The 25,904-nt window shown below is 43.9% G+C and overlaps 2 protein-coding genes across 2 annotated transcripts in view; both read right to left on the bottom strand.

Moving 5' to 3' along the window:
- The window catches only part of LOC130298279 (zinc finger protein 850-like), a 232,337-nt gene that overhangs the window by 171,281 nt on the left and 35,152 nt on the right, over nucleotides 1-25,904 (bottom strand). The window contains exon 5 of the mRNA XM_056551209.1: nucleotides 10,778-11,537. Within this exon, the coding sequence (XP_056407184.1) occupies nucleotides 10,778-11,537 (760 nt within the window). The remainder of the gene's footprint in view (nucleotides 1-10,777; nucleotides 11,538-25,904) is intronic.
- LOC130298284 (gastrula zinc finger protein XlCGF53.1-like) lies at nucleotides 16,965-25,784 on the bottom strand. The gene is made up of 7 exons (XM_056551216.1): nucleotides 25,607-25,784; nucleotides 24,133-24,280; nucleotides 22,941-23,120; nucleotides 18,163-18,289; nucleotides 18,015-18,079; nucleotides 17,473-17,848; nucleotides 16,965-17,190 (listed from the first exon to the last, which is right to left on the bottom strand). The coding sequence occupies exons 2-7, from the start codon at nucleotides 24,208-24,210 to the stop codon at nucleotides 17,105-17,107; spliced, it is 912 nt and encodes a 303-aa protein (XP_056407191.1). The 5' UTR covers nucleotides 24,211-24,280; nucleotides 25,607-25,784; the 3' UTR covers nucleotides 16,965-17,104.

Raw genomic sequence — 25,904 nt, 5'->3', positions numbered from 1 at the left:
AATGTTTTACTTATAAATCAAAACTTGTTAGACATCAAGGAACTCACAGAGGAGAGAAGCCATTTTCATGTTCAGAATGTGGAAAATGGTTTACTGGGAAATCAAGTCTTCTTCTACATCAAAGAACTCACACAGGAGAGAAGCTATTTTCATGCTCAGAATGTAGAAAATGTTTTACTCAGCAATCACATCTTGTTGCACATCAAAGAACTCACACAGGGGAGAAGCCATTTTTATGTTCAGAATGTGGAAAATGTTTTACTAATAAATCGCAACTTGTTAATCATCAAAGAACTCACACAGGAGAGAAGCCATTTTCATGTGCAGAGTGTGGGAAATCTTTTACTGACAAATCAAGTCTTGTTAATCATCAAAGAACTCACACAGGGGAGAAGCCATTTTCATGTGCAGAGTGTGGAAAATGTTTTACTTATAAATCAGAACTTGTTAGACATCAAAGAACTCACACAGGAGAGAAGCCATTTTCATGTTCAGAATGTGGAAAATGTTTTACTCAGCAATCACAACTTGTTAAACATCAAATAACTCACACAGGAGAGAAGCCATTTTCATGTTCAGAATGTAGAAAATGTTTTACTCAGAAATCACATCTTGTTAAACATCAAAGAACTCACACAGGGGAGAAGCCATTTTCATGTGCAGAGTGTGGGAAATGTTTTACTGAGAAATCAAGTCTTGTTAACCATAAACTAACTCACACAGGGGAGAAACCATATTCATGTTCAAAATGTGGGAAATGTTTTTCTCGAAAATCAAGACTTGTTAAACATGAAAAAACTCACACAGAGGAGAAGCCATTTTAATGTGCAGAGTGTGGGATATGTTTTACTGTGAAATCTAATCTTCTTAAACATGAAGAACTCACACAGGTGAGAAGGCATTTTCATGTGCAGAATGTGGGAAATGTTTTACTGAGAAATCAAGTCTTTGTAAACAAACTCGCACAGGGGTAAAACCCTATTCATGTTCAGAATGTGGGAAATGTTTTTCTCACAAATCAAGTTTTAAACATGAAAGAACTGTTCAAGACCTTGAGCCCCAATTTATTTCTATTTATTTATTCATTTATTTTGTCACCTTGGGTATAGGTGTCTTAATTGGGCAGCCCAGGTCACATGGTCGCTCGAGTGACAAGAGCCTCTCCAAATCTGTTTTGTAATATTTATATTAAAAATGTAATGGAAAAAAAAAGTTTTTATGTGTTGTAAAGTAAGCTATTTCTAACAAGTTCCAAAATGTATGTTATTAAAAAAGAAAAAAATTATAATTACCATGTTTCTTTTCATTTTTGAAAACCCACCACTAGGGGTCTCCCTACATGTCCCGGCCGCTAGTCTCTTATTGATTTCAGACTCATGCTGGCCTGGCATGAGTTCGAAATCTCAGGCTGCAGCCAGGACACGTGACTGCTGCTCCCTGCCTGTCAATCACGCAGCTCAGCTCTTGCTCTCACATACCCCCCCGCCGACCGCTCCCAGTCACTGTGGCTGACCCCTGCCCCCCCCCCCCCCCCCGCCTCATTCATGAAGGTGAAGCCTCCACCCCCCTCCTTCCCCGTGGACTGATGTGAAGCAGCAGTAGGAGGTTAGGCTGCCTCCTGCTGTTGCTTAGCAACAACTCCCAGCATGCACAAAAGGGCATGCTGGGAGTTGTTATGCAACAGCAGACAGCACAACTACATCTACCAGCATGCACTTTGGTAGTTTGTGCAAGCTGGGGGGGGTTATAGTTAGTTTTTCTATGAAAAAGTGTGCCTCCAGCAGTTGCATAACTACAACCCCCAGCATGCACGGACAGCCAAAAGGCATACTGGGAGTTGTAGTAGTGTGCCTCCAGCTGTTGTATAACTTAGTCCCAGTGAAGTGGAATGACTTCTTCAGATACTCAGTGCATATCTGTTCCCGTCCAGATTGATTATCTAAGTAAAGTTTGATGCATCGGAGTGAAGTGACAGACACTGACGCTCTGTTCAGGTTAAAGGGTTATTCCAGGCAAAACCTTTTTTTTTTATATATCAACTGGCTCCGGAAAGTTAAACAGATTTGTAACTTACTTCTATTAAAAAATCTTAATCCTTCCAATAGTTATTAGCTTCTGAAGTTTTCTGTCTAACTGCTCATTGATGATGTCACGTCCCGGGAGCTGTGCATGATGGGAGAATATCCCCATAGGAACTGCACAGCTCCCGGGACATCATCAGAGAGCATTTAGACAGAAAACAACAACTCAACTTCAGAAGCTAATAACTATTGGAAGGATTAAGATTTTTTAATAGAAGTAATTTACAAATCTGTTTAACTTTCCGGAGCCAGTTGATATATTAAAAAAAAGTTTTGGCCTGGAATACCCCTTTACGCAATTCTCTGGTGTTTATTACGGCAGAGTTCACAGGTTATATAGCCTCCAGAATTAACATAAATTACCACCCACATTATCCATCATTATCCGTGACGTGTGTGTACGTGCGTGTGGTTTTGTTTTATAGACTTGTTTTTCTCCTAAGCGTTAATCATAATCTTGTTCCTCTTTTCCTCTAGATGGTCACCTGACACAAATACTTTATTAGTCGGACATTATCAGGTGTTGTCCAGGATACGGATCCTGGTACAGACATCACTATCTCTCTACAACATTAATATTGGTAATAATAAAAGTTCAGTCTTGATTGTCAGACTCCACGGGAAGAAAGGCTGATGCCATCTGTTTCAAATGAGCAAATATTAGCAAAATGTGAAATAGTCATTTTATCCCAATTATATATATGATTATTGATATTGAATCCATTACAATTCCCTCTTGAAATGGCTATTTTACACCAGCTCAGAGAAAGCGCCGGCCGGCGCGAAACTAGTTGCAAGACTCCTTCTCCCCTCCACGTCCCACACCTGCTGGATCTCCTAATATCATCTGAAAATAAACTTTCTCCGGTTTGTGAATTTTGACAGTGGGTGAGTGCAGTTTCGGCTTTTTCCTTCTACTTCGTGGAATTATATATAACTACTATAATACTGCTCCTATATAGAAGAATATAACTACTATAATACTGCTCCTATATACAAGAATATAACTACTATAATACTGCTCCTATATACAAGAATATAACTACTATAATACTGCTCCTATATATAACTACTATAATACTGCCCCTATATACAAGAATATAACTACTATAATACTGCCCCTATATACAAGAATATAACTACTATAATACTGCTCCTATATACAAGAATATAACTACTATAATACTGCTCCCTATATATACAAGAATATAACTACTATAATACTGCTCCTATATACAAGAATATAACTACTATAATACTGCTCCTATATACAAGAATATAACTACTATAATACTGCTCCTATATAGAAGAATATAACTACTATAATACTGCTCCTATATACAAGAATATAACTACTATAATACTGCTCCTATATAGAAGAATATAACTACTATAATACTGCCCCTATGTACAAGAATATATCTACTATAATACTGCTCCTATATACAAGAATATAACTACTATAATACTGCTCCTATATCTACTATAATACTGCTCCTATATACAAGAATATAACTACTATAATACTGCTCCTATATACAAGAATATAACTACTATAATACTGCTCCTATATACAAGAATATAACTACTATAATACTGCTCCTATATACAAGAATATAACTACTATAATACTGCTCCTATATACAAGAATATAACTACTATAATACTGCTCATATATACAAGAATATAACTACTAAAATACTGCTCCTATATACAAGGATATAACTACTATAATACTGCTCCCTATATACAAGGATATAACTACTATAATACTGCTCCCTATATACAAGAATATAACTACTATAATACTGCTCCTATATACAAGGATATAACTACTATAATACTGCTCCTATATACAAGAATATATCTACTATAATACTGCTCCTATATACAAGAATATAACTACTATAATACTGCCCCTATATACAAGGATATAACTACTATAATACTGCTCCCTATATACAAGGATATAACTACTATAATACTGCTCCCTATATACAAGAATATAACTACTATAATACTGCTCCTATATACAAGAATATAACTACTATAATACTGCTCCTATATACAAGGATATAACTACTATAATACTGCCTCCTATGTACAAGAATATAACTACTATAATACTGCTCCTATGTACAAGAATATACCTACTATACTACTGTTCCTATATACAAGAATATAACTTATAATACTGCTCCTATATACAAGAATATAACTACTATAATACTGTCTCTAATCTAAATCCTAGCACAGAGCATGCTCAGCGTGCAGCCAACCATTACCGGACGATGCTTTGGGATATATGCCAAAATTGTATCACCGTACGCTGCATTTCCTGCCTCCAGGTACTGCTAGATGGGTCGCAGTCTAATATGTGTGCTGTTTGCTCTCCTGCGGATGATCAGTCTTCCTTTCTTAAAGAAGCTATTTTTTTCTTGGTTCAAGCAGCATATGGCTACTCAGGAGCCTGCACGTAAAAGGAGAGGGGGTCAGCCACATTCCAGCCAACAGGTCTCTGAGTCCTCCTCCTCGGAATCCGAGACTTCAGAGTCATCATCTGACTCAGAGGATGCCATCACTGAAGACAATTATTTGTTCAGGAAAGAACAGACAGACAAGTTGATCAAGGCAGTAAAAAACACTATGAAGGTAAAGCAAGGCGAGTCTTCAACACAAGACAAGGACAGCCTGTTTTACTTCCCAAAGAAGAAATACAGGACATTTTCGGGCCATCCAATGCTTAAAACCATCATGGAGAGAGAATGGGTAAAGCCAGAAAAAAGAGTTGACCTTGGATCAAGGTTCAAAGCAGTCTACAAACTAGATCCTGCGGATTCAGAGCAGTGGGAAAGTCCTGGTAAAGTTGACGCCACAGTGGCAAAACTCTCCAAAAAGACACTGTTACAGTCTGAAGATTCCTCTGTTCTCAAAGATTCTCTGGACAGGAGGATGGATGTCCTACTGAAAAACGGATATCTGAATTCAGCCGCACTGTGTAAGACAGCGCTTGCAACAGTTCCTGTATCCAGAGCTCTGAGATTGTGGCTTAGTCAGCTAGGTCGAGACAATGAGCAGAGGGCGCCAAGGGAGGAACTATATCGGCAGGTTACTTCGCTAAAGACAGTTGCAGAGTTCCAATGCAGCAAGAAGAGCAGTGTTGCTAAAGCCATGGTCAGGAGATGTAGCCTCAAAGATAAATTTGTGTGCTCTTCCTTTTCAGCCAGGGCACCTAATCGGCCCTCAGTTGGAGAAAATCCTGGAATCCGCTCAGGAGAATAAAGGTTTTTCCTTCCCTCAACCTAAGACGCAAGCCCTTTCGGTCCTTTCGGCCCATAGTCTGAAGCACTTTCCGAAGGAGACCGTTCCATAGCAGGGACAGAAGATTCGGAAGAGGTCAGCAGACCAAAGGAAAGAAAAAACAGCCGGAGGGTTCTCAGTCCAAAACGGATTTCTGAAGCCAGAGGTCAGATCACGGTCGGCTCAAGACTTTTACGGTTCCTGCCTGCTTGGGAAGATATCACGACCGACAAATGGGTCTTAAGTGATGTCAGAGCAGGATACAAGCTGATTTTTCTTAATCATCCTCGGGCAAGGTTTGTGTTCAACTGTCCGGAAAATCTGGTTATTTTTCAGTTAATCCGAGAATTCCTTCAAAAAGAGGCTCTGGAAGAAGTTCCTCAAGAAGGGAGAGGTCAAGGCATCTGCTCACGGGTCTTTCCAGTTCCCAAGCCGCAAAACAAGTTTCGGCTGGTGATCGACCTCAGATTTTTCAAAAAATTTCTAAAGAAAGAAAAGTTCAAGATAGAGACTATAAGATCTGCAATCCATCTTATACAAAAAGGTTCTTTCATGGCGTCCATAGATCTTATGGATGCTTATCTGCACGTGCCGATTCACCCTGCTTCAAGGAAATATCTCAGGGTGGCTATCAAGATGGAACAAGGGGTACAACACTATCAATTCCACTCTCTACCGTTTGGGGTGTCTTCGGCGCCCAGGGTGTTCACAAAAGTGGCCATAGCAGTGGTGGTGGCTCTTCGTCTTCAAGGGATACACCTGGTGCCCTACTTGGACGACTGGCTCCTGATAGCAGATTCTTCGGAGGAGTTGGAACATCACCTACAGTCGACTTTACGGATGTTACAGGAGGTTGGTTTCCTGGTCAATTTAAAAAAATCCAACTTGACACCAGCAACCAGGAAGAGATTCCTAGGGTTTATAATAGACTCTCAGCAGCAGAAGTTGTTCCTGCCTCAAGACCGGATGCTTATCCTCACTTCACAGGTGGCTTAAATCATAGAAACTCCACAGGTGTCCATTGGTGTTGGGATGAGAACTCTGGAGCTCTTAACTGCGGCAATAGAAGCAGTGCCCTGGGCCAAGGCTCATATGAGAGACCTATAGGAAGAAGTGTTGTCTGCATGGGACAAGAGTCTCGAATCCTTGTCTTCTCCCCTCAGGTTATCACAGCATACGAGGAACAGTCTCAAATGGTGGCTGGTCAAGAAAAATCTTCAGGATGCAGCTTGAAACCTTCAGACAGTATCCTGGTTACAACAGATGCCTCGAAGTTGGGCTGGGGAGCCCACGTAGCAGATCTGTGGGTGCAGAGGTGTTGGTCCCAAGAAGAATCATGGATGTCATCCGACCTGCGAGAAATGAGGGCGGTAAGATTAGCCTTGTTACACTTCAGCTCTCTGCTGAGGAAGAAACCCCTGCTGGTTCAGACAACTAGACTACTGTGTTTTTATTATTTGAACAAGCAGGGGGGCACTCGAAGTCCAGGCCTACAGAAAGAGTGCAAGCGCATCATGGCCTGGGCAGAGAGGACTGTTCCCAGCATTTCAGCTGTGCACATAAAGGGCGTCCTTAATGTGCAAGCGGATCGTCTGAGTCGATCAAGGTTGAGCCCCAACGAGTGGTCACTGAATACGGTTCACTTCCTGCAACTGGTGAACAGATGGAGTCTGCCGGACTTCCATATGATGGCCACACGAGAGATTCTGAAGATTTCCAGATTTGCTTCCCTAAATCACCAGGATCATCCGGACATCTTGAATGCCCTCACAATTTCGTAGCAAGGTCTCCACATTTATCTGTTTCCCCCTCCAGTGATGATAGGTCGGGTGATCAGGAAGATACTGACGGACAAGCCGGATGTCATCCTGATAGCTCCCTACTGGCCGAGGAGAGTATGGTTTCCAATACTTCTGCGGATGTCGAGGGGCAGGTGCCTCAAGTTTCCTCCCCACAGAGATCTCCTGGTCCAGAAAGGCTTTCATCATCCACGGCCAGAGAAACTGCACTTTACTGCATAGAGTTTGAGAGCGCTAAATTCCGGATGACTGGTTTGTCAGAAGAAGTCATATCCACTCTTCTAGCGGCAAGGAGAAAATCCACCAATGCTCTGTACTCCAAGCTTTGGAGAAAGTTCACATCTTGGAGACAGGAGAAGAGTCGGGATGAGGTGTCCTTGCCAGTTATCTTAGAGTTCCTGCAGGATGGCTTCAACAAAGGTTTGAGACCCAACACCTTAAGAGTCCATATGACTGTGATCAACTCTTTCATGGATGGAAGATTTGCTAATCATCCGGTAATAGCAAGATTCTTCAAAGCCTTGAAACAACTAAGACCAGTAATCCGTCCTCCAGTCTCTACGTGGGATCTCACTCTCGTCCTAAGAGCCCTGACAATGCCTCCCTTTGAGCCTCTACAAGAAGTTTATCTGAAATGGTTGTCATACAAGGTTTGAGAGATTGGAGAGATTCAAGCCCTTTCATCTAGGGATCTTCTCCTGCGATTCGTGCCAGAGGGAGTCTTGCTGCGGACGGTGCCGTCCTTTAGACCCAAAGTGTCTTCAGAGGTAAATGTGAACAAGGAAATCTTTTTACTTAGGTACCTGCCAGAACCACAAGATGAAGAAGAAAGGCTCCTACAGAATCTGGATGTCTCGTCGGCTCTGTCATGTTACCTGGACAGGACGAAGGAGTTCCGGGTAGATGAAAACCTGTTCATCCAGTTTGTTGGAGCCAGAAAAGGGAAAAAAGTTGCCAAGGATAAAAAAAAAGTTGCCATCTCGGACGAGATGGCTGAAGTCCGCTATTCTGGAGGCCTACAAAAAGGCGGAAGTTGAGCCTCCCTCAAAGCTCATTCAACTCGTGCCACAGCTACGTCCTGGGCGGAAAGAGCGCAAGTATCTATCCAGGAGATCTATAATGCAGCTTCGTGGTGGACAAGTTCGACCTTCGTGAGGAACTACAGGCTAGATATCCAGGGCACGCATCCAGCCTTTAGCACAGGGGTGCTTAATGCTGCATTTAATTAAGTATCCCCCCCCCCTTTGTTTGCCATTCAGCTCCCTTCTGTGCTGCTGGAAGACGAAATGGAAAGTAAAAATTTATACTCACGTAATTTTGCTTTCCTTGAGTCTGAAGGCAGCACATACAAACCCTCCCTATTAAATATTATTTTTTTCTGCATCAGAACTGAGTCTATTCATTAACATGGAGTGGATGGGTTCTGATGGATGTATGTAACCAGGCATGGCCTGGGATTGGTTAATTCTTCATTGTTCTTTTAGGTGGGCGGTCCTAGGATGAACTGGATGAAGCTATTAATTAACCCTTCTGTGCTGCCTTCAGACTCAAGGAAAGCAAAATTACGTGAGTATAAATTTTTACTATAATACTGCCTCCTATATACATAAATATAACTACTGTAATACTGAAATGTCATATTTAAGGGCTATCATTCAAATCAAATGACCCATAGCTATGACGGTTACTCTACCAAGCATATCCCCCATCATTTGTCTTTAGCAGTAAGCTGTTCAGTCTATTACATTTCATCATCTATGATAGTGTTTCCCAACCAGGGAGCCACCAGCTGCTGCAAAACTACAACTCCCAGCATGCCCGGACAGCCTTTGGCTGTCCGGGCATGCTGGGGGTTGTAGTTTTGCAACAGCTGGAGGCACCCTGGTTGGGAAACACTGATCTAGGAGAATGGCCAAGTATCGAGGATATTGGAAAACTGGGCAGGTGCAGAATGACAGTGACCTGACACTTCTAATTGTATTCCTGTGTTATCATTTCACATAAGGGGTATTTCCTAGCACCCCCATGAGACTAAGGATGCATTCACACTATGGTTTTTACATACAGCAGCCGGATCCAGCTGGATAATTTAAACACCAGCTGCTGCCATAACCACGCCGGACCCGTGCCGCACCCCATTCATTTCAATGCGCCAGACAAAGCAAGATAGGGGCTCAGGTCGGCTCATTTTTGAACCGTATCAATTTTTGTTGCCAGACGGGAACCACAGCAGACCGCAGTTTTCAGTACGACAACAAAAACTGTTACAGTTCAAAAATGAGCCGACCGGAGTCACTATCTGACCCCGTCCAGTTCACTGACATGAAAGGGGTACGGCACAGGTCCGGCGGAGATATGGCAGCAGCTGGTGTTTAAATTCTCCCACTGGATCCGGCTGCCGTATCCCTAAAACCTAATGGGAACTACTATAATCCAACAAACCCAGGAATCAGTGGTCATCATTGTTATAGGGTCCAGTCAGGGTCATCTATAGGGGGACAGAGACACTAGTATGGGGGGGGGGTCTACACTGCCCTGCCGGGCCACCTCCCAGGGGGGCTCATCACTGAATGATGATGGGGGGTGGGAGGGGGAAAAGGAAAAAAGGAGAGAGGTGCGGTATTCCTCCTCTCCCTCATTGGCGGTCTCAGTGTCAGAGGCAAGTGAATGTTTTCACTTTATTTCAGGTTGTAGTGAAGTGCTTTTTTACTTCTACTGAAATGAGGTAGGTAGATTTTTCTGTGGTGCAGGTGTTCGGGATTTTAGGCCTTTTATGGGGGGGGGGGGGGGGAGTTTGCGGTCGGTTACACCACCATACATGTGTACTACAGCGCAGTATAACTGTCAGTGTTACCGAGGTCGGGCCTCATAGGCAACAGCGCCTGGTAGACCTGGAGGCCATGACTGGGAAGCAAGACAGTTTAACCCTATAGATGCTACAATCAGTACTGACTGCGGCATACATAGGGTACACTGCCAAGACAGGTGGGAAAGTAATCCCGCCCATGACATAAAAGTACATCACGGAGTGGTGAGGGGGTTGTGTCATCTATCCCCTGTATCTCAATAACAGGGACCCCAGTGTCCCCAGGTAGGGAGGAGGTACATTCACTATGGGAGCTGCAGAAACAGCCGAGCACAGAGTGAGGTGTCCAGTGATCGGACACCACATGATCAGCTAGGATCGGGGATAACACAACCTTTCTAAAAGGGTCTCAGCAGGTGAAGCCCGGACCGTCCTGGAATTCTTCATCACTGGAATAAGTCCCTTCTCTGTGAGGTGTTTGGGTCTCCAGTAGCAGCTCCCCATGGATTATGCCTGTTGGGTCTTCTCCATGAGGAGCAGTGAATATCACAACCATATACCACACTCTTCTCCTACCATGTGAACTATAGTGATGACATCGCTGGATCGGTGACTACGTTCTAAAAGAAAACTTTTATTATCAATTGGTAACAAGTTTGGAGATGCAGTATATGATATAAATGTATAAACCTCAGATATCCTATGTACAGGGTTAATATATAGATGTGTTATCTGCATCATTTATTGCTCTGAATTGGCTTCTCCCCTGTGTGAGTTATTTTATGTTTAACAAGATGTGATTGCTGAGTAAAACATTTCCCACATTCTGCACATGAAAATGGCTTCTCCCCTGTGTGAGTTCTTTGATGTTTAACAAGACCTGATTTGTCAGTGAAACATTTCCCACACTCTGAGCATGAAAATGGCTTCTCTCCTGTGTGAGTTTTTTGATGTTGAACAAGATGTGATTTCTCAGTAAAACTTTTCCCACATTCTGAGCATGAAAATGCATTCTCTCCTGTGTGAGTTTTCTGATGTTTAAGAAGATTAGATTTTTCAGTAAAACATTTCCCACATTCTGAACATGAAAATGGCTTCTCTCCTGTGTGAGTTCTTTGATGTCGAGTAACATCTCCTTTGCAAGTAAAACATTTCCCACATTCTGAACATGAAAATGGCTTCTCTCCTGTGTGAGTTCTTTGATGTTTAACAATATTTGATTTCTTAGTAAAGCAGTTCCCACATTGTGAACATGAAAATGGCTTCTCCCCTGTGTGAGTTCTTTGATGTTGAACAAGACCTGATTTTTCAGTAAAACATTTCCCACATTCTGAACATGAAAATGGCTTCTCCCCTGTGTGAGTTCTTTGATGTTGAACAAGATTTGATTTCCTAGTAAAGCAGTTGCCACATTGTGAACATGAAAATGGCTTCTCCCCTGTGTGAGTTCTTTGATGTTGAACAAGAACTGATTTCTGAATAAAACATTTACCACATTTTGAACATAAAAATGGTTTCTCTCCAGTGTGAATTTTCTGATGTTCAACAAGACTTGATATCTTAATTAAACATTTTCCACATTCTGAGCATGAATATGGTTTCTTTCCTGTATGAGCTCGTTGATGTCCAACACCCCTTCTATTACTTTTATTTTGCTGAACATCCTGTGATGACTGAGAAGACAGGACCTGTATATAAGGATGAGATGAGAGATCTTGGCTGTGAAGGGCTGAGGGTGTATCTGGGATAATGGAATGTTCTTCATATGTATCTTGTGTGATATCATCATCTGCTTTATAATCTGAAGATATAAGATTCTCCTCTGATCTCCTGCTACAAGAATCTGCCAAGAATAAAACAGATTTTATCAGTATTAACCCTTAACATCCCAGGATATTTAAGCTTTTGTGTTTTTCTTTTTTTTTTCCTCCTCTCCTCCCAGCCTAAACTCTTTTCTTTTCCCATCTACACTGGGTTTAAGAGCTTGTTTTTGTGGGACCGATCTTACACTGTATTGCACCACCAATGATTCTCAGTAAGGCTGTATAAATGCTGATGTCAGCTTTGACTGTAGCATCTAAGTGGTTAATATCCAGCATCAGAGATTGACACAGATTATATAATTGAGTATTAACCTTATTTACATTTTTCCATCTAGAGTCACATGAGAGTTTGTTTTTTGTGGGACCAATTTTACTGTGAAATAGAAAACAAATTGTGGGATAAAATTAAATTGAAATAAAATGCAATTTTGCACATTTGGGATTTTTTCATCACCTACCATATAACGTGATGTCACAACTGACGTTATACTTATCCATCAGGTCAGTATCATCATCCAACTTGTAGAGTTTTCCTTATGTTTTAATAAAAAAAATGCTTTAACCCCTTAAGGACTTAAGGTTTTTTTTTTACTTTTGTTTCTTCCTCCTCACCTTCTAAAAATCAGAACGCTTTCAGTTTTCTACCTACAGACCCATATGAGGTTGTTGCTGTTTTTTGCGCTATTAATTTTACTTTGTAATGACATCAATCATTTCACCACAAAATCTACGGTGAAACAAAAAAAAATTATTATTTATTTGTGAGGCAAAAACTGAAAAACCCCACTATTATGTAACATTTGGGGGCTTCCGTTTCTACGCAGCACTTTTCGGTAACAATGACACCTTCTCTTTATTCTGTACGTCCATACGGTATAAGGACACCCAACTTATAGAGGTTTCATTTTGTTTTACTTCTTTTAACCCCTTAAGTATCAAGCCCATTATGACCATAAGGACGGAAGCATTTTTTTGCACATCTGACCACTGTCACTTTAAGCATTAATAACTCTGGGATGCTTTTACTTGATTCCGAGATTGTTTTTTCGTGACATATTCTAATTTATATTAGTGGTAAATTTTTGTCGATACTTGCATCATTTCTTGGTGAAAAATTTGAAAATTTTGCATATTTCTAACTTTGAAGCTCTCTGCTTATAAGGAAATAGACATTCCAAATAAATTATATATTGATTCACAAATGCAATATGTCTACTTTTTATATCTGCATCATAAAGTGGACAGGTTTTTACTTTTGGAAGACATCAGAGGCTTCAAAGTTCAGCAGCAATTTTCCAACTTTTCACAAAATTTTCTAAATTGAAATATTTCAGGAACCAGTTCAGGTTTGAAGTGGATTTGAGGGGCCTTCATATTAGAAATACCCCATAAATGACCCCTTTATAGAAACTGCACCCCCAAAGTATTGAAAATGACATTCAGAAAGTTTGTTAACCCTTTAGGAATAGCAGCAAAGTAAAGGAGAAAATTCAAAATCTTCATTTTTTACACTCACATGTTCTTGTAGACCCAGTTTTCGAATTTTTTCAAGGGGTAAAAGGAGAAAATGCCCCCCAAAATGTGTAACCCAATTTCTCTTGAGTAGGAAAAACCTCATATGTGAACATAACGTGCTCTGTGGATGCACTAGAGGGCTCATAAGTGAAGGAGCAACAATGGGATTTTGGAGAGTGAATTTTGCTGAAATGTTTTTTTGAGGATCATGTCACAATTAGGAAGCCCCTATGATGCCAGAACAGCAAAAAAAAAACACATGGCACACTATTTTGGAAACTACACCCCTCGAGGCACGTACAAGGGGTACAGTGAGTCTTAACACCACACTTTCCGTTAAAGTCGCATGTGTAAATAGAATTTTTTTTTTCACTAAAATGCAGTTTTTTCCCCCAAATTTACCATTTTTACAAGAGGTGATAGGAGAAAATGCCCCCCCCCCCAAAAAAAAAAAAATTTGTAACCCCATCTCTTCTGAGTATGGAAATACCCCATGTGTGGACGTCAAGTGCACTGCGGGAGCACTAAAATGCTCAGAAGAGAAGGAGCACCATTTGGCTTTTTTAAAGCAATTTTTTCTGAAATGGTTTTTGGGGTGGTATGTCGCATTTAGGAAGCCCTATGGTGCCATAACAGCAAAAAAAAAAACACATGGAATACCATTTTGGAAACTACACCCCTCAAGGCACTTAACAAGGGATACAGCAAGTGTTAGACGACTTTTCGTTGAAGTTGGATGTGTAAATAAAAAAAAATAATATTTTACTAAAATGCTGTTTTTTTCCCAAATTTACAATTTTTACAAGAGGTAATAGGAGAAAATGCCCCTCCAAATTTGTAACCCCATTTCTTCTGAGTATGGAAATACCCCATGTGTGGATGTAAAGTGCTCTGCGGGTGAACTACAATGCTCAGAAGAGAAGGAGCGCCATTGGGCTTTTGGAGAGAGAATTTGTTTGGAATGGAAGTAGGGGGCCATTTGTGTTTACAAAGCCCCCCACATGTGACCCCATTTTGGAAACTACACCCATCACTGAATGTAATAAGGGGTGCAGTGAGAATTTACACCCCACTGGCATTTGACAGACTTTTGGAACAGTGTTCCAAAAATCTGTCAGACACCTGTGGGGTGTAAATGCTCACTGTACCCCTTGTTACATTCCTTAAAGGGTGTAGTTTCCAAAATAGGGTCACGTGGGGGGGGGGGAGGCATTGTTATGGCACCATGGCGGCTTTGTAAACACATGTGGCCTTCAATTCCAGCCAAAATCCCAATGGTGCTCCTTCTCTTCTGAGCATTGTAGTTTGCCTGCAGAGCACTTTATATCCACATATGGGGCATTTCCTTACCCCTTGAGAAAATGAAAAATTTGGGACAACACCAGCACTTTAGTGAAAAAAATTCATTTCACGTCCAACTTTAACGAAAATTCTTCAAACACCTGTGGGTTGTTAAAGGGGTATTCCAGGCAAAACCTTTTTTTTTATATATATCAACTCGCTCCGGAAAGTTAAACAGTTTTGTAAATTACTTCTATTAAAAAAAAATCTTAATCCTTCCAATAGTTATTAGCTTCTGAAGTTTTCTGTCTAACTGCTCAATGATGATGTCACGTCCCGGGAGCTGTGCATGATGGGAGAATATCCCCATAGGAACTGCACAGCTCCCGGGACGTGAGTCATCAAAGAGCAGTTAGACAGAAAACAACAACTCAACTTCAGAAGCTAATAACTATTGGAAGGATTAAGATTTTTAAATAGAAGTAATTTACAAATCCGTAACTTTCCGGAGCCAGTTGATATATAAAAATAAGTTTTGGCCTGGAATACCCCTTTAAGCCTCACTATACCCCTTGTTACGTTCCTTTAGTGGTGTCGTTTCCAAAATGGGGTCAAATTTGTTGTTGTTTTTTTGCGTTTATGTCAGAACTGCTGTAAAATCAGCCACCCCTGTGCAAATCACCTCAAATGTACATGGTGCTCTCACTCCTGAGCCTTGTTGTGCGCCCGCAGAGCATTTTACGCCCACATATGGGGTATTTCCATACTCAGGAGAAATTGCATTACATATTTTGGGGTCTTTTTTTCCTTTTACCTTTTGTGAAAATGAAAAGTATGGGGCAACACCAGCAAGTTAGTGTAAAAATTAAATTTTTTACAATAACATGCTGGAATAGACTCCAACTTTACCTTTTCATAAGGGATAACTTTCACCCCCCCACAGGAACCAATCACAGTGATCGCTGACCAGGACCATTCACAGATGGTCCTGGGGGGGATTGCAGAAGTTGTCTCCCGCCGGTATCAGCGGGACTTTTGCCTGTTAACCCTTGCGATGCCGCGCATCGCCAGGTTAACTGAATGACTTTTATAAACAGTTGGATGCGCGAACTAGCTGCATAACCTGACGTTTATGTAAGTCTTTCTGCGGGAAGGGGTTAAAAAAAATTGTCTTCTTCAGACCCCTATAACTTTATTATTTTTCCATATACAGGGGTGTGTGAGGGTCATTTTTTACACTGTGATCTGAAGTTTTTATCAGTACCATTTTTTTTAATGGGACTTTTTGATCACTTTTTATACATTTTTTTAGGGTGTACAAAGTGACCAAATCTACGCAGTTCTGGACTTTGGTATTTTGACCGTGCGGTTTAAATAACGTAAAATTTTTATAGTTCGGACTTTTACACATGTGACAAAACCACATATGTTTATTTTTTGTATTTTTTTTTTTTATGGGAAAAGGGGGTGATTCAAACTTTTATCAGGGAAGGGGTTAAATCATAGGGGACTATTACATACAATCCTTGATTACATACACTGAACAATACTGCAGCATAGCATTGATCAGTGTTATCAGTACTCCATTACTCCAGCCTGACATGGCGGATTGGAGCCTTGGAGAACCGATCGGACAGCGAGGAGGCAGTTAAGGGCCCTCCCACCATCCTCTCAGCTGATCGGGACATCGCGATTTCCCCGTGATGATCCCGATCAGCTCCACTAAGCTCCCTGCAGTGTATATTTAACCCTCCCAGTACTTATCTCTGCTGACACTTCTGTCCGGGTCAGGAACTGTCTAGAGTAGGAACAAATCCCCATAGCAAACCTCTCCTGCTCTGGACAGTTCCTGACATGGACAGAGGTGTCAGCAGAGAGCACTGTGGTCAGACAGAAAGAACTACACAACTTCCTCTGAATCATACAACAGCTGATAAGATTTTTAAATTAAAATAATTTAGAGATCTGTATAACTTTCTGGCATCAGTTGATTTTAACTTTTTTTTCCCCCCTTCGGAGTACCCCTTTAAGCCACAGAACATCAATGGTTTTCTCATCCTGCCTACATTTCCCATGATTCTTCTGACTTTGCAGAGAGAGAGGTGGAGTCTGATCACTGCAGTTCACCTAATGAGACCAACCTGATCACATGACTAGACTCTACCGACCAGAAGCCTAAACTGCTAAGACTTGTTCTTATTTTCAAGCTTCATATCCTGTACAGTCACTTTGCTGACATGGCTTTAGCTGAACTGTCCTTCCCATAAGGTCTATGACTGATCGTCCGGCATCGAGGTCTCTTCCTCCCAGTCTCTACTGAGCAGCAATGTTTCCATCCAGGGGTGTAATGATCACGGCTGCAGGGGGGGCTCCTCTGGGGGTCCGGGGTATATGTCTCAGCTCCTCGGGGGAGCACCGCTTCAACTGTCTCCGCTTCTTTGTCTCTCTGCCCCATGATTTCCGCACCACTTGTATCCCGCAGACAGTGTTCTGGAGCAGCTAGTAATGTCTGCCAGGTACAGGCCACATGATCAGATCATAAAGCAGCCAACACCAGGTGACATCTGCCGGAGGACACAGCCGCTCTGGGGGAATGATGGGGAGAGGTATTTATTCTTCCACTGGAACAAAGTGGGTCTATACACAGTGTGGGGTGAACAGAAGATGCAGAACAGTCTGGGGGGCACAGTAATAGTGTGGGGGCATAAAAGGTGAAGAATCTATAGTAAGGGCACACAGAAGGGCCTAAGATTTGCCTTGGAGCCCCAAAAAACTCTAGTTACACCATTACATCCCCCAAGAATAACTGCAGCCAGTGACCAAGAAGAATGTGTGACTGTTCTCTGCATTTAGTGGTTACTACTCACCTGGGCGGTTACCTGAAGGAATGTCCTCCTTATACTGCTCATCACCGCTCACATCTGTCACTTCTTCTTCTTTTATGTCTGTAGCATTAATATAGATCAGATCTTTCCCTGTAGAAATGTCCTCCTTATACTGCTCATCACTGCTCACATCTGTTTCTTCTTCCTTTATGTCTGTTACGTTAATATAGATCAGATCTTTCCCTGTAAGAATGTCCTTCTTATACTTCTCATCACTGCTCACATCTGTCTCTTCTTCTTCATTTATGTCTGTAGCATTAAAATAGATCAGATCTTTCTCTGTACGAATGTCCTCCTTATACTGCTCATCACCGCTCACATCTGTCTCTGGAGCATTAATATTGTTTGGATCTTCTCCCTGATTCATAAGATGTGAAAGAAATATAGTAAAAGTCATCAGACAGTAGGAGAAGTCACGTGGGATGTAATAGATGAGCAGGAGATGAGGAGTCATGGAGGGTGAGGGGACTGACCACAAGAGCTTCACAGCCCTTCTACAGATCATAGGGAATATCTCCATCTACCTGATCATCCTGTGGAAGAAGAGGACAGGGACACCTCTCTGGTGCTGTTCTCTTACTGGATCTGACTGTAGGGAACACATACAGAGACTGAATTCATTCTTTACATACAAATAATGAGAGGACGTGTGTATATAGTCATGTCTATTACCTGGTGATGTGAGGGGCTGCTGATCCTCCATCATGACCTGATCCTTGTACTGATCCTTGTGTCCTTCTACATACTCCCACTCCTCCATGGAGAAATAGACCGCCACGTCCTGACACCTTATAGGAACCTGACACATAATGATACAGTCATCACCCCGACCCCTCCAGTGGTGTTACTGTATAATGTCCCAGCATTCCCAGCAGTGTCACCTCTCCAGTCATCACCAGACCCCTCCATTACTGTATAATGTCCCAGCATTCCCAGCAGTGTCACCTCTCCAGTCATCACCAGACCCCTCCATTACTGTATAATGTCCCAGCATTCCCAGCAGTGTCACCTCTCTAATCATCACCAGACCCCTCCATTACTGTATAATGTCCCAGCAGTGTCACCTCTCCAGTCATCACCAGACCCTCCATTACTGTATAATGTCCCAGAAGTGTCACCTCTCCAGTCACCACCAGACCCCTCCATTACTGTATAATGTCCCAGCATTCCCAGCAGTGTCACCTCTCCAGTCATCACCAGACCCTTCCATTACTGTATAATGTCCCAGCATTCCCAGCAGTGTCACCTCTCCAGTCATCACCAGACCCCTCCATTACTGTATAATGTCCCAGCATTTCCAGCAGTGTCACCTCTCCAGTCATCACCAGACCCCTCCATTACTGTATAATGTCCCAGCAGTGTCACCTCTCCAGTCATCACCAGACCCCTCCATTACTGTATAATGTCCCAGCATTTCCAGCAGTGTCACCTCTCCAGTCATCACCAGACCCCTCCATTACTGTATAATGTCCCAGCAGTGTCACCTCTCCAGTCATCACCAGACCCCTCCATTACTGTATAATGTCCCAGCAGTGTCACCTCTCCAGTCATCACCAGACCCCTCCATTACTGTATAATGTCCCAGCAGTGTCACCTCTCCAGTCATCACCAGACCCCTCCATTACTGTATAATGTCCCAGCAGTGTCACCTCTCCAGTCATCACCAGACCCCTCCATTACTGTATAATGTCCCAGCAGTGTCACCTCTCCAGTCATCACCAGACCCCTCCATTACTGTATAATGTCCCAGCAGTGTCACCTCTCCAGTCATCACCAGACCCCTCCATTACTGTATAATGTCCCAGCAGTGTCACCTCTCCAGTCATCACCAGACCCCTCCATTACTGTATAATGTCCCAGCAGTGTCACCTCTCCAGTCATCACCAGACCCCTCCATTACTGTATAATGTCCCAGCAGTGTCACCTCTCCAGTCATCACCAGACCCCTCCATTACTGTATAATGTCCCAGCAGTGTCACCTCTCCAGTCATCACCAGACCCCTCCATTACTGTATAATGTCCCAGCAGTGTCACCTCTCCAGTCATCACCAGACCCCTCCATTACTGTATAATGTCCCAGCATTCCCAGCAGTGTCACCTCTCCAGTCATCACCAGACCCCTCCATTACTGTATAATGTCCCAGCATTCCCAGCAGTGTCACCTCTCCAGTCATCACCAGACCCCTCCATTACTGTATAATGTCCCAGCATTCCCAGCAGTGTCACCTCTCCAGTCATCACCAGACCCCTCCATTACTGTATAATGTCCCAGCAGTGTCACCTCTCCAGTCATCACCAGACTCCTCCATTACTGTATAATGTTCCAGCAGTGTCACCTCTCCAGTCATCACCAGACCCCTCCATTACTGTATAATGTCCCAGCATTCCCAGCAGTGTCACCTCTCCAGTCATCACCAGACCCCTCCATTACTGTATAATGTCCCAGCATTGTCACCTCTCCAGTCATCACCAGACCCCTCCATTACTGTATAATGTCCCAGCAGTGTCACCTCTCCAGTCATCACCAGACCCCTCCATTACTGTATAATGTCCCAGCCGGGTCACCTCTCCAGTCATCACCAGACCCCTCCATTACTGTATAATGTCCCAGCAGTGTCACCTCTCCAGTCATCACCAGACCCCTCCATTACTGTATAATGTCCCAGCATTCCCAGCAGTGTCACCTCTCCAGTCATCACCAGACCCCTCCATTACTGTATAATGTCCCAGCAGTGTCACCTCTCCAGTCATCACCAGACCCCTCCATTACTGTATAATGTCCCAGCAGTGTCACCTCTCCAGTCATCACCAGACCCCTCCATTACTGTATAATGTCCCAGCAGTGTCACCTCTCCAGTCATCACCAGACCCCTCCATTACTGTATAATGTCCAAGCAGTGTCACCTCTCCAGTCATCACCAGACCCCTCCATTACTGTATAATGTCCCAGCAGTGTCACCTCTCCAGTCATCACCAGACCCCTCCATTACTGTATAATGTCCCAGCAGTGTCACCTCTCCAGTCATCACCAGACCCCTCCATTACTGTATAATGTCCCAGCAGTGTCACCTCTCCAGTCATCACCAGACCCCTCCATTACTGTATAATGTCCCAGCATTCCCAGCAGTGTCACCTCTCCAGTCATCACCCCGACCCCTCCATTACTGTATAATGTCCCAGCATTCCCAGCAGTGTCACCTCTCCAGTCATCACCAGACCCCTCCATTACTGTATAATGTCCCAGCAGTGTCACCTCTCCAGTCATCACCAGACCCCTCCATTACTGTATAATGTACCAGCAGTGTCACCTCTCCAGTCATCACCAGACCCCTCCATTACTGTATAATGTCCCAGCAGTGTCACCTCTCCAGTCATCACCAGACCCCTCCATTACTGTATAATGTCCCAGCATTCCCAGCAGTGTCACCTCTCCAGTCATCACCAGACCCCTCCATTACTGTATAATGTCCCAGCAGTGTCACCTCTCCAGTCATCACCAGAACCCTCCATTACTGTATAATGTCCCAGCAGTGTCACCTCTCCAGTCATCACCAGACCCCTCCATTACTGTATAATGTCCCAGCATTTCCAGCAGTGTCACCTCTCCAGTCATCACCAGACCCCTCCATTACTGTATAATGTCCCAGCAGTGTCACCTCTCCAGTCATCACCAGACCCCTCCATTACTGTATAATGTCCCAGCAGTGTCACCTCTCCAGTCATCACCAGACCCCTCCATTACTGTATAATGTCCCAGCAGTGTCACCTCTCCAGTCATCACCAGACCCCTCCATTACTGTATAATGTCCCAGCATTCCCAGCAGTGTCACCTCTCCAGTCATCCCCAGACCCCTCCATTACTGTATAATGTCCCAGCAGTGTCACCTCTCCAGTCATCACCAGACCCCTCCATTACTATATAATGTCCCAGCAGGGTCACCTCTCCAGTCATCACCAGACCCCTCCATTACTGTATAATGTCCCAGCAGTGTCACCTCTCCAGTCATCACCAGACCCTTCCATTACTGTATAATGTCCCAGCATTGTCACCTCTCCAGTCATCACCAGACCCCTCCATTACTGTATAATGTCCCAGCAGTGTCACCTCTCCAGTCATCACCAGACCCCTCCATTACTGTATAATGTCCCAGCAGTGTCACCTCTCCAGTCATCACCAGACCCCTCCATTACTGTATAATGTCCCAGCAGTGTCACCTCTCCAGTCATCACCAGACCCCTCCATTACTGTATAATGTCCCAGCAGTGTCACCTCTCCAGTCATCACCAGACCCCTCCATTACTGTATAATGTCCCAGCAGTGTCACCTCTCCAGTCATCACCAGACCCCTCCATTACTGTATAATGTCCCAGCAGTGTCACCTCTCCAGTCATCACCAGACCCCTCCATTACTGTATAATGTCCCAGCAGTGTCACCTCTCCAGTCATCACCAGACCCCTCCATTACTGTATAATGTCCCAGCAGTGTCACCTCTCCAGTCATCACCAGACCCCTCCATTACTGTATAATGTCCCAGCAGTGTCACCTCTCCAGTCATCACCAGACCCCTCCATTACTGTATAATGTCCCAGCATTCCCAGCAGTGTCACCTCTCCAGTCATCACCAGACCCCTCCATTACTGTATAATGTCCCAGCAGTGTCACCTCTCCAGTCATCACCAGACCCCTCCATTACTATATAATGTCCCAGCAGTGTCACCTCTCCAGTCATCACCAGACCCCTCCATTACTGTATAATGTCCCAGCATTCCCAGCAGTGTCACCTCTCCAGTCATTACCAGACCCCTCCATTACTGTATAATGTCCCAGCATTCCCAGCAGTGTCACCTCTCCAGTCATCACCAGACCCCTCCATTACTGTATAATGTCCCAGCAGTGTCACCTCTCCAGTCATCACCAGACCCCTCCATTACTGTATAATGTCCCAGCAGTGTCACCTCTCCAGTCATCACCAGACCCCTCCATTACTGTATAATGTCCCAGCAGTGTCACCTCTCCAGTCATCACCAGACCCCTCCATTACTGTATAATGTCCCAGCAGTGTCACCTCTCCAGTCATCACCAGATCCCTCCATTACTGTATAATGTCCCAGCATTCTCAGCAGTGTCACCTCTCCAGTCATCACCAGACCCCTCCATTACTGTATAATGTCCCAGCAGTGTCACCTCTCCAGTCATCACCAGACCCCTAAATGTCCCAGCAGTGTCACCTCTCCAGTCATCACCAGACCCCTCCATTACTGTATAGTGTCCCAGCAGTGTCACCTCTCCAGTCATCGCCAGACCCCTCCATTACTGTATAATGTCCCAGCAGTGTCACCCCTCCAGTCATCACCAGACCCCTCCATTACTGTATAATGTCCCAGCAGTGTCACCTCTCCAGTCATCACCAGACCCCTCCATTACTGTATAATGTCCCAGCAGGGTCACCTCTCCAGTCAGCAGCTCCATCATCTTGTTGATGAGTTCTAGGATCTTCTGTTCATCCATTTCCTCATGTATCAGGGAGTGAGGTAAGGGCCCCGGGATTGGGCTCAGGGTTCTTCCCCATCCTTCACACACAGGGGCCCGACAGCGCCCACTAGAGGACTTCTTCACTACTGTGTAATCCTGTGTATGGAGAGACACATTATATCACTACATACATTCCCAGAATCCCTCACCTCTCCAGTCATATCTATCTGTTATTACATAGATAAGAATGAGGTCATGTGACACCACTCCCAGAATCCCTCACCTCTCCAGTCATATCCATCTGTTATTACATAGATAAGAATGAGGTCATGTGACATCACTCCCAGAATCCCTCACCTCTCCAGTCATATCCATCTGTTATTACATAGATAAGAATGAGGTCATGTGACATCACTCCCAGAATCCCTCACCTCTCCAGTCATATCCATCTGTTATTACATAGATAAGAATGAGGTTATGTGACATCACTCCCAGAATCCCTCACCTCTCCAGTCATATCCATCTGTTATTACATAGATAAGAATGAGGTCATGTGATATCACTCCCAGAATCCCTCACCTCTCCAGTCATATCCATCTGTTATTCCATAGATAAGAATGAGGTCCTGTGACATCACTCCCAGAATCCCTCACCTCTCCAGTCATAGCCATCGGTTATTCCATAGATAAGAATGAGGTCATGTGACATCACTCCCAGAATCCCTCACCTCTCCAGTCATATCCATCTGTTATTCCATCGATAAGAATGAGGTCATGTGACATCACTCCCAGAATCCCTCACCTCTCCAGTCATATCCATCTGTTATTACATAGATAAGAATGAGGTCATGTGACATCACTCCCAGAATCCCTCACCTCCCCAGTCATATCCATCTGTTATTACATAGATAAGAATGAGGTCATGTGACATCACTCCCAGAATCCCTCACCTCCCCAGTCATATCCATCTGTTATTACATAGATAAGAATGAGGTCATGTGACATCACTCCCAGAATCCCTCACCTCTCCAGTCATATCCATCTGTTATTACATAGATAAGAATGAGGTCATGTGACATCACTCCCAGAATCCCTCACCTCTCCAGTCATATCCATCTATTATATAGATAAGAATGAGGTCATGTGACATCACTCCCAGAATCCCTCACCTCTCCAGTAAGCCGGAAGAGTATCTGTAGGGTGAGGTTTATGATCCTGTCGGCCATCTTGTTCCTGTCTCTCTCCATGGTGGATGGGTCATCCAGGAGAATTCTCTTATATAGAAGATATCAGCAGAGGATCCTGGATTGGAGAAACCTGAAGGGAAGAAGAGGAGACGATGATAAACCGCACCAGATTCTATGGAGAAATAAAATCCATTTCCTGGAGATAATCTGGGGAAACATCTGAGGAGACATTATAGGAGTTTTCAGATTTCTCTATAAAACAAAATCCATTGTCCGAGGGCTGTAAAATAAGAGACTAGAGCGCACTCCCCTCTCCCGTCCAGTGGTGGCGCTCTGGTCCTCCAGGTCTTCTGAGGTCGCTGTCCCTGCTCTGCTGAAGACGTTGTGAATCCATTTCTCCTAATCTCTGAGGCTGCGGTGTATTCAGAACGTCTTCATCAGAGCAGGGAGAAGAATAGAGGGATTCAATATGACATTGTCCAATGAAGAATACTGAAATGTGTCCACTAGGGGGCACAATATACATCACAATTACATCAGGATTTTATGTGAATTGTGATATGTCCCCCCGGAAGAACCTGCTATTACCTGCAGCAGAGGCCGAGCATCATATACCGTTACACACGCAGGGTCTGGGCCACCACCGGAGTCAGTGTTTCCCAAGCAGGGTGCCTCCAGCTGTTACAGCATTTGGCTGTCAGGGCATGCTGGGAGTTGTAGTTTCACAACTGCTGGAGGCACGCTGGTTTGGAAACACTGTCTATAGTAATAATAGGGGCGCGGGAGAAACTTAAAAAACCTGATGCTTACATAGTCCTGTATGGAAGAAGTGGCTGATACCCGGAGAAAAGAGACTGAACAGGTGACAGGATGGGCGGGTAAGTGACCTGATACCTTCACCATCCAGACATCCCCTGGGGGCAGTATAGGCAGGAAATCAGGAAACAACCGCTGGTCGGCACGGCGCTCCCTAGAAAAACAACCGCACAGTGCCATGTCTAAGCCACGCCCACCTACATTATTTTATTACAAAAATGGGATATAAACTTATTAGGGGAGGGGCTTCTATTACAAACCCTGAATAACGCTCTGCCATAGTGATCAGTGTTATCGGTGCTCGGCTTATACAGGCTGTGGAGGTGTCTGTATACTTAGAGCACCGATCTGAGCACAGAGCACGGTAAGGGGCCCTCCGGCCGTCATCTCAGCTGATCTAGACTCCGCCCCCCAACAACTGCATTTTGCTAATATTAGATCCTGCAATCGACTTTGATCATGGAATCTAAAGGGTTAATGGCGATGAGCGTCACTAGTGGTGAGTCCTGGCTGCTTATAGCTCCTGAGCTCACCTCAAAGTCCCATATGGGGCACAGAATGTAAATATACATCGTGTACTTAAGGGTTAATAATAAACATCCCCAATAATCCTGATCTGATGGTGACCGCACACACATACCTGTATCTGCAGAGGAGCCGTGTGCTTACAGGACCTGCGATGATGTCACCGTCATGTGATCAGTCACATGGAGGAGGAGGAGTCACATGATCAGGGGCTGCTGCTCTGAGAGATCTCCACACACAACAGCAGTGACTGCCCCACCAGGACCTGCTCTGTATCTGCTACATGCTGGAGGTGTAGGACATGTGATGATGTCACAATCATGTGACCAGTACATTTGGGGGTAAAGCATAGCAGTAAAGATGTGACTGCGGCTGAAGGACCTGTGGGGAGGATCATGTGACAGGAGTGGGCG

Source organism: Hyla sarda (genome assembly GCF_029499605.1).
Source record: "Hyla sarda isolate aHylSar1 chromosome 1 unlocalized genomic scaffold, aHylSar1.hap1 SUPER_1_unloc_8, whole genome shotgun sequence".
NCBI classification, from domain to species: Eukaryota; Metazoa; Chordata; class Amphibia; order Anura; family Hylidae; genus Hyla; species Hyla sarda.
This window is presented reverse-complemented; position numbering and strand designations above follow the sequence as displayed.

Excerpts from the sequence above, each read along its gene's own strand:
- LOC130298284 (XM_056551216.1), bottom strand. The coding sequence starts at position 24,210 with ATGGAGAGAGACAGGAACAAGATGGCCGACAGGATCATAAACCTCACC. Across the intron at positions 18,080-18,162 it reads GCAGCCCCTCACATCACCAG|TCAGATCCAGTAAGAGAACA; the intron begins GTAATAGACATG and ends TGTTCCCTACAG. Across the intron at positions 17,849-18,014 it reads TTCTTCCACAGGATGATCAG|GGAGAAGATCCAAACAATAT; the intron begins GTAGATGGAGAT and ends CTTATGAATCAG.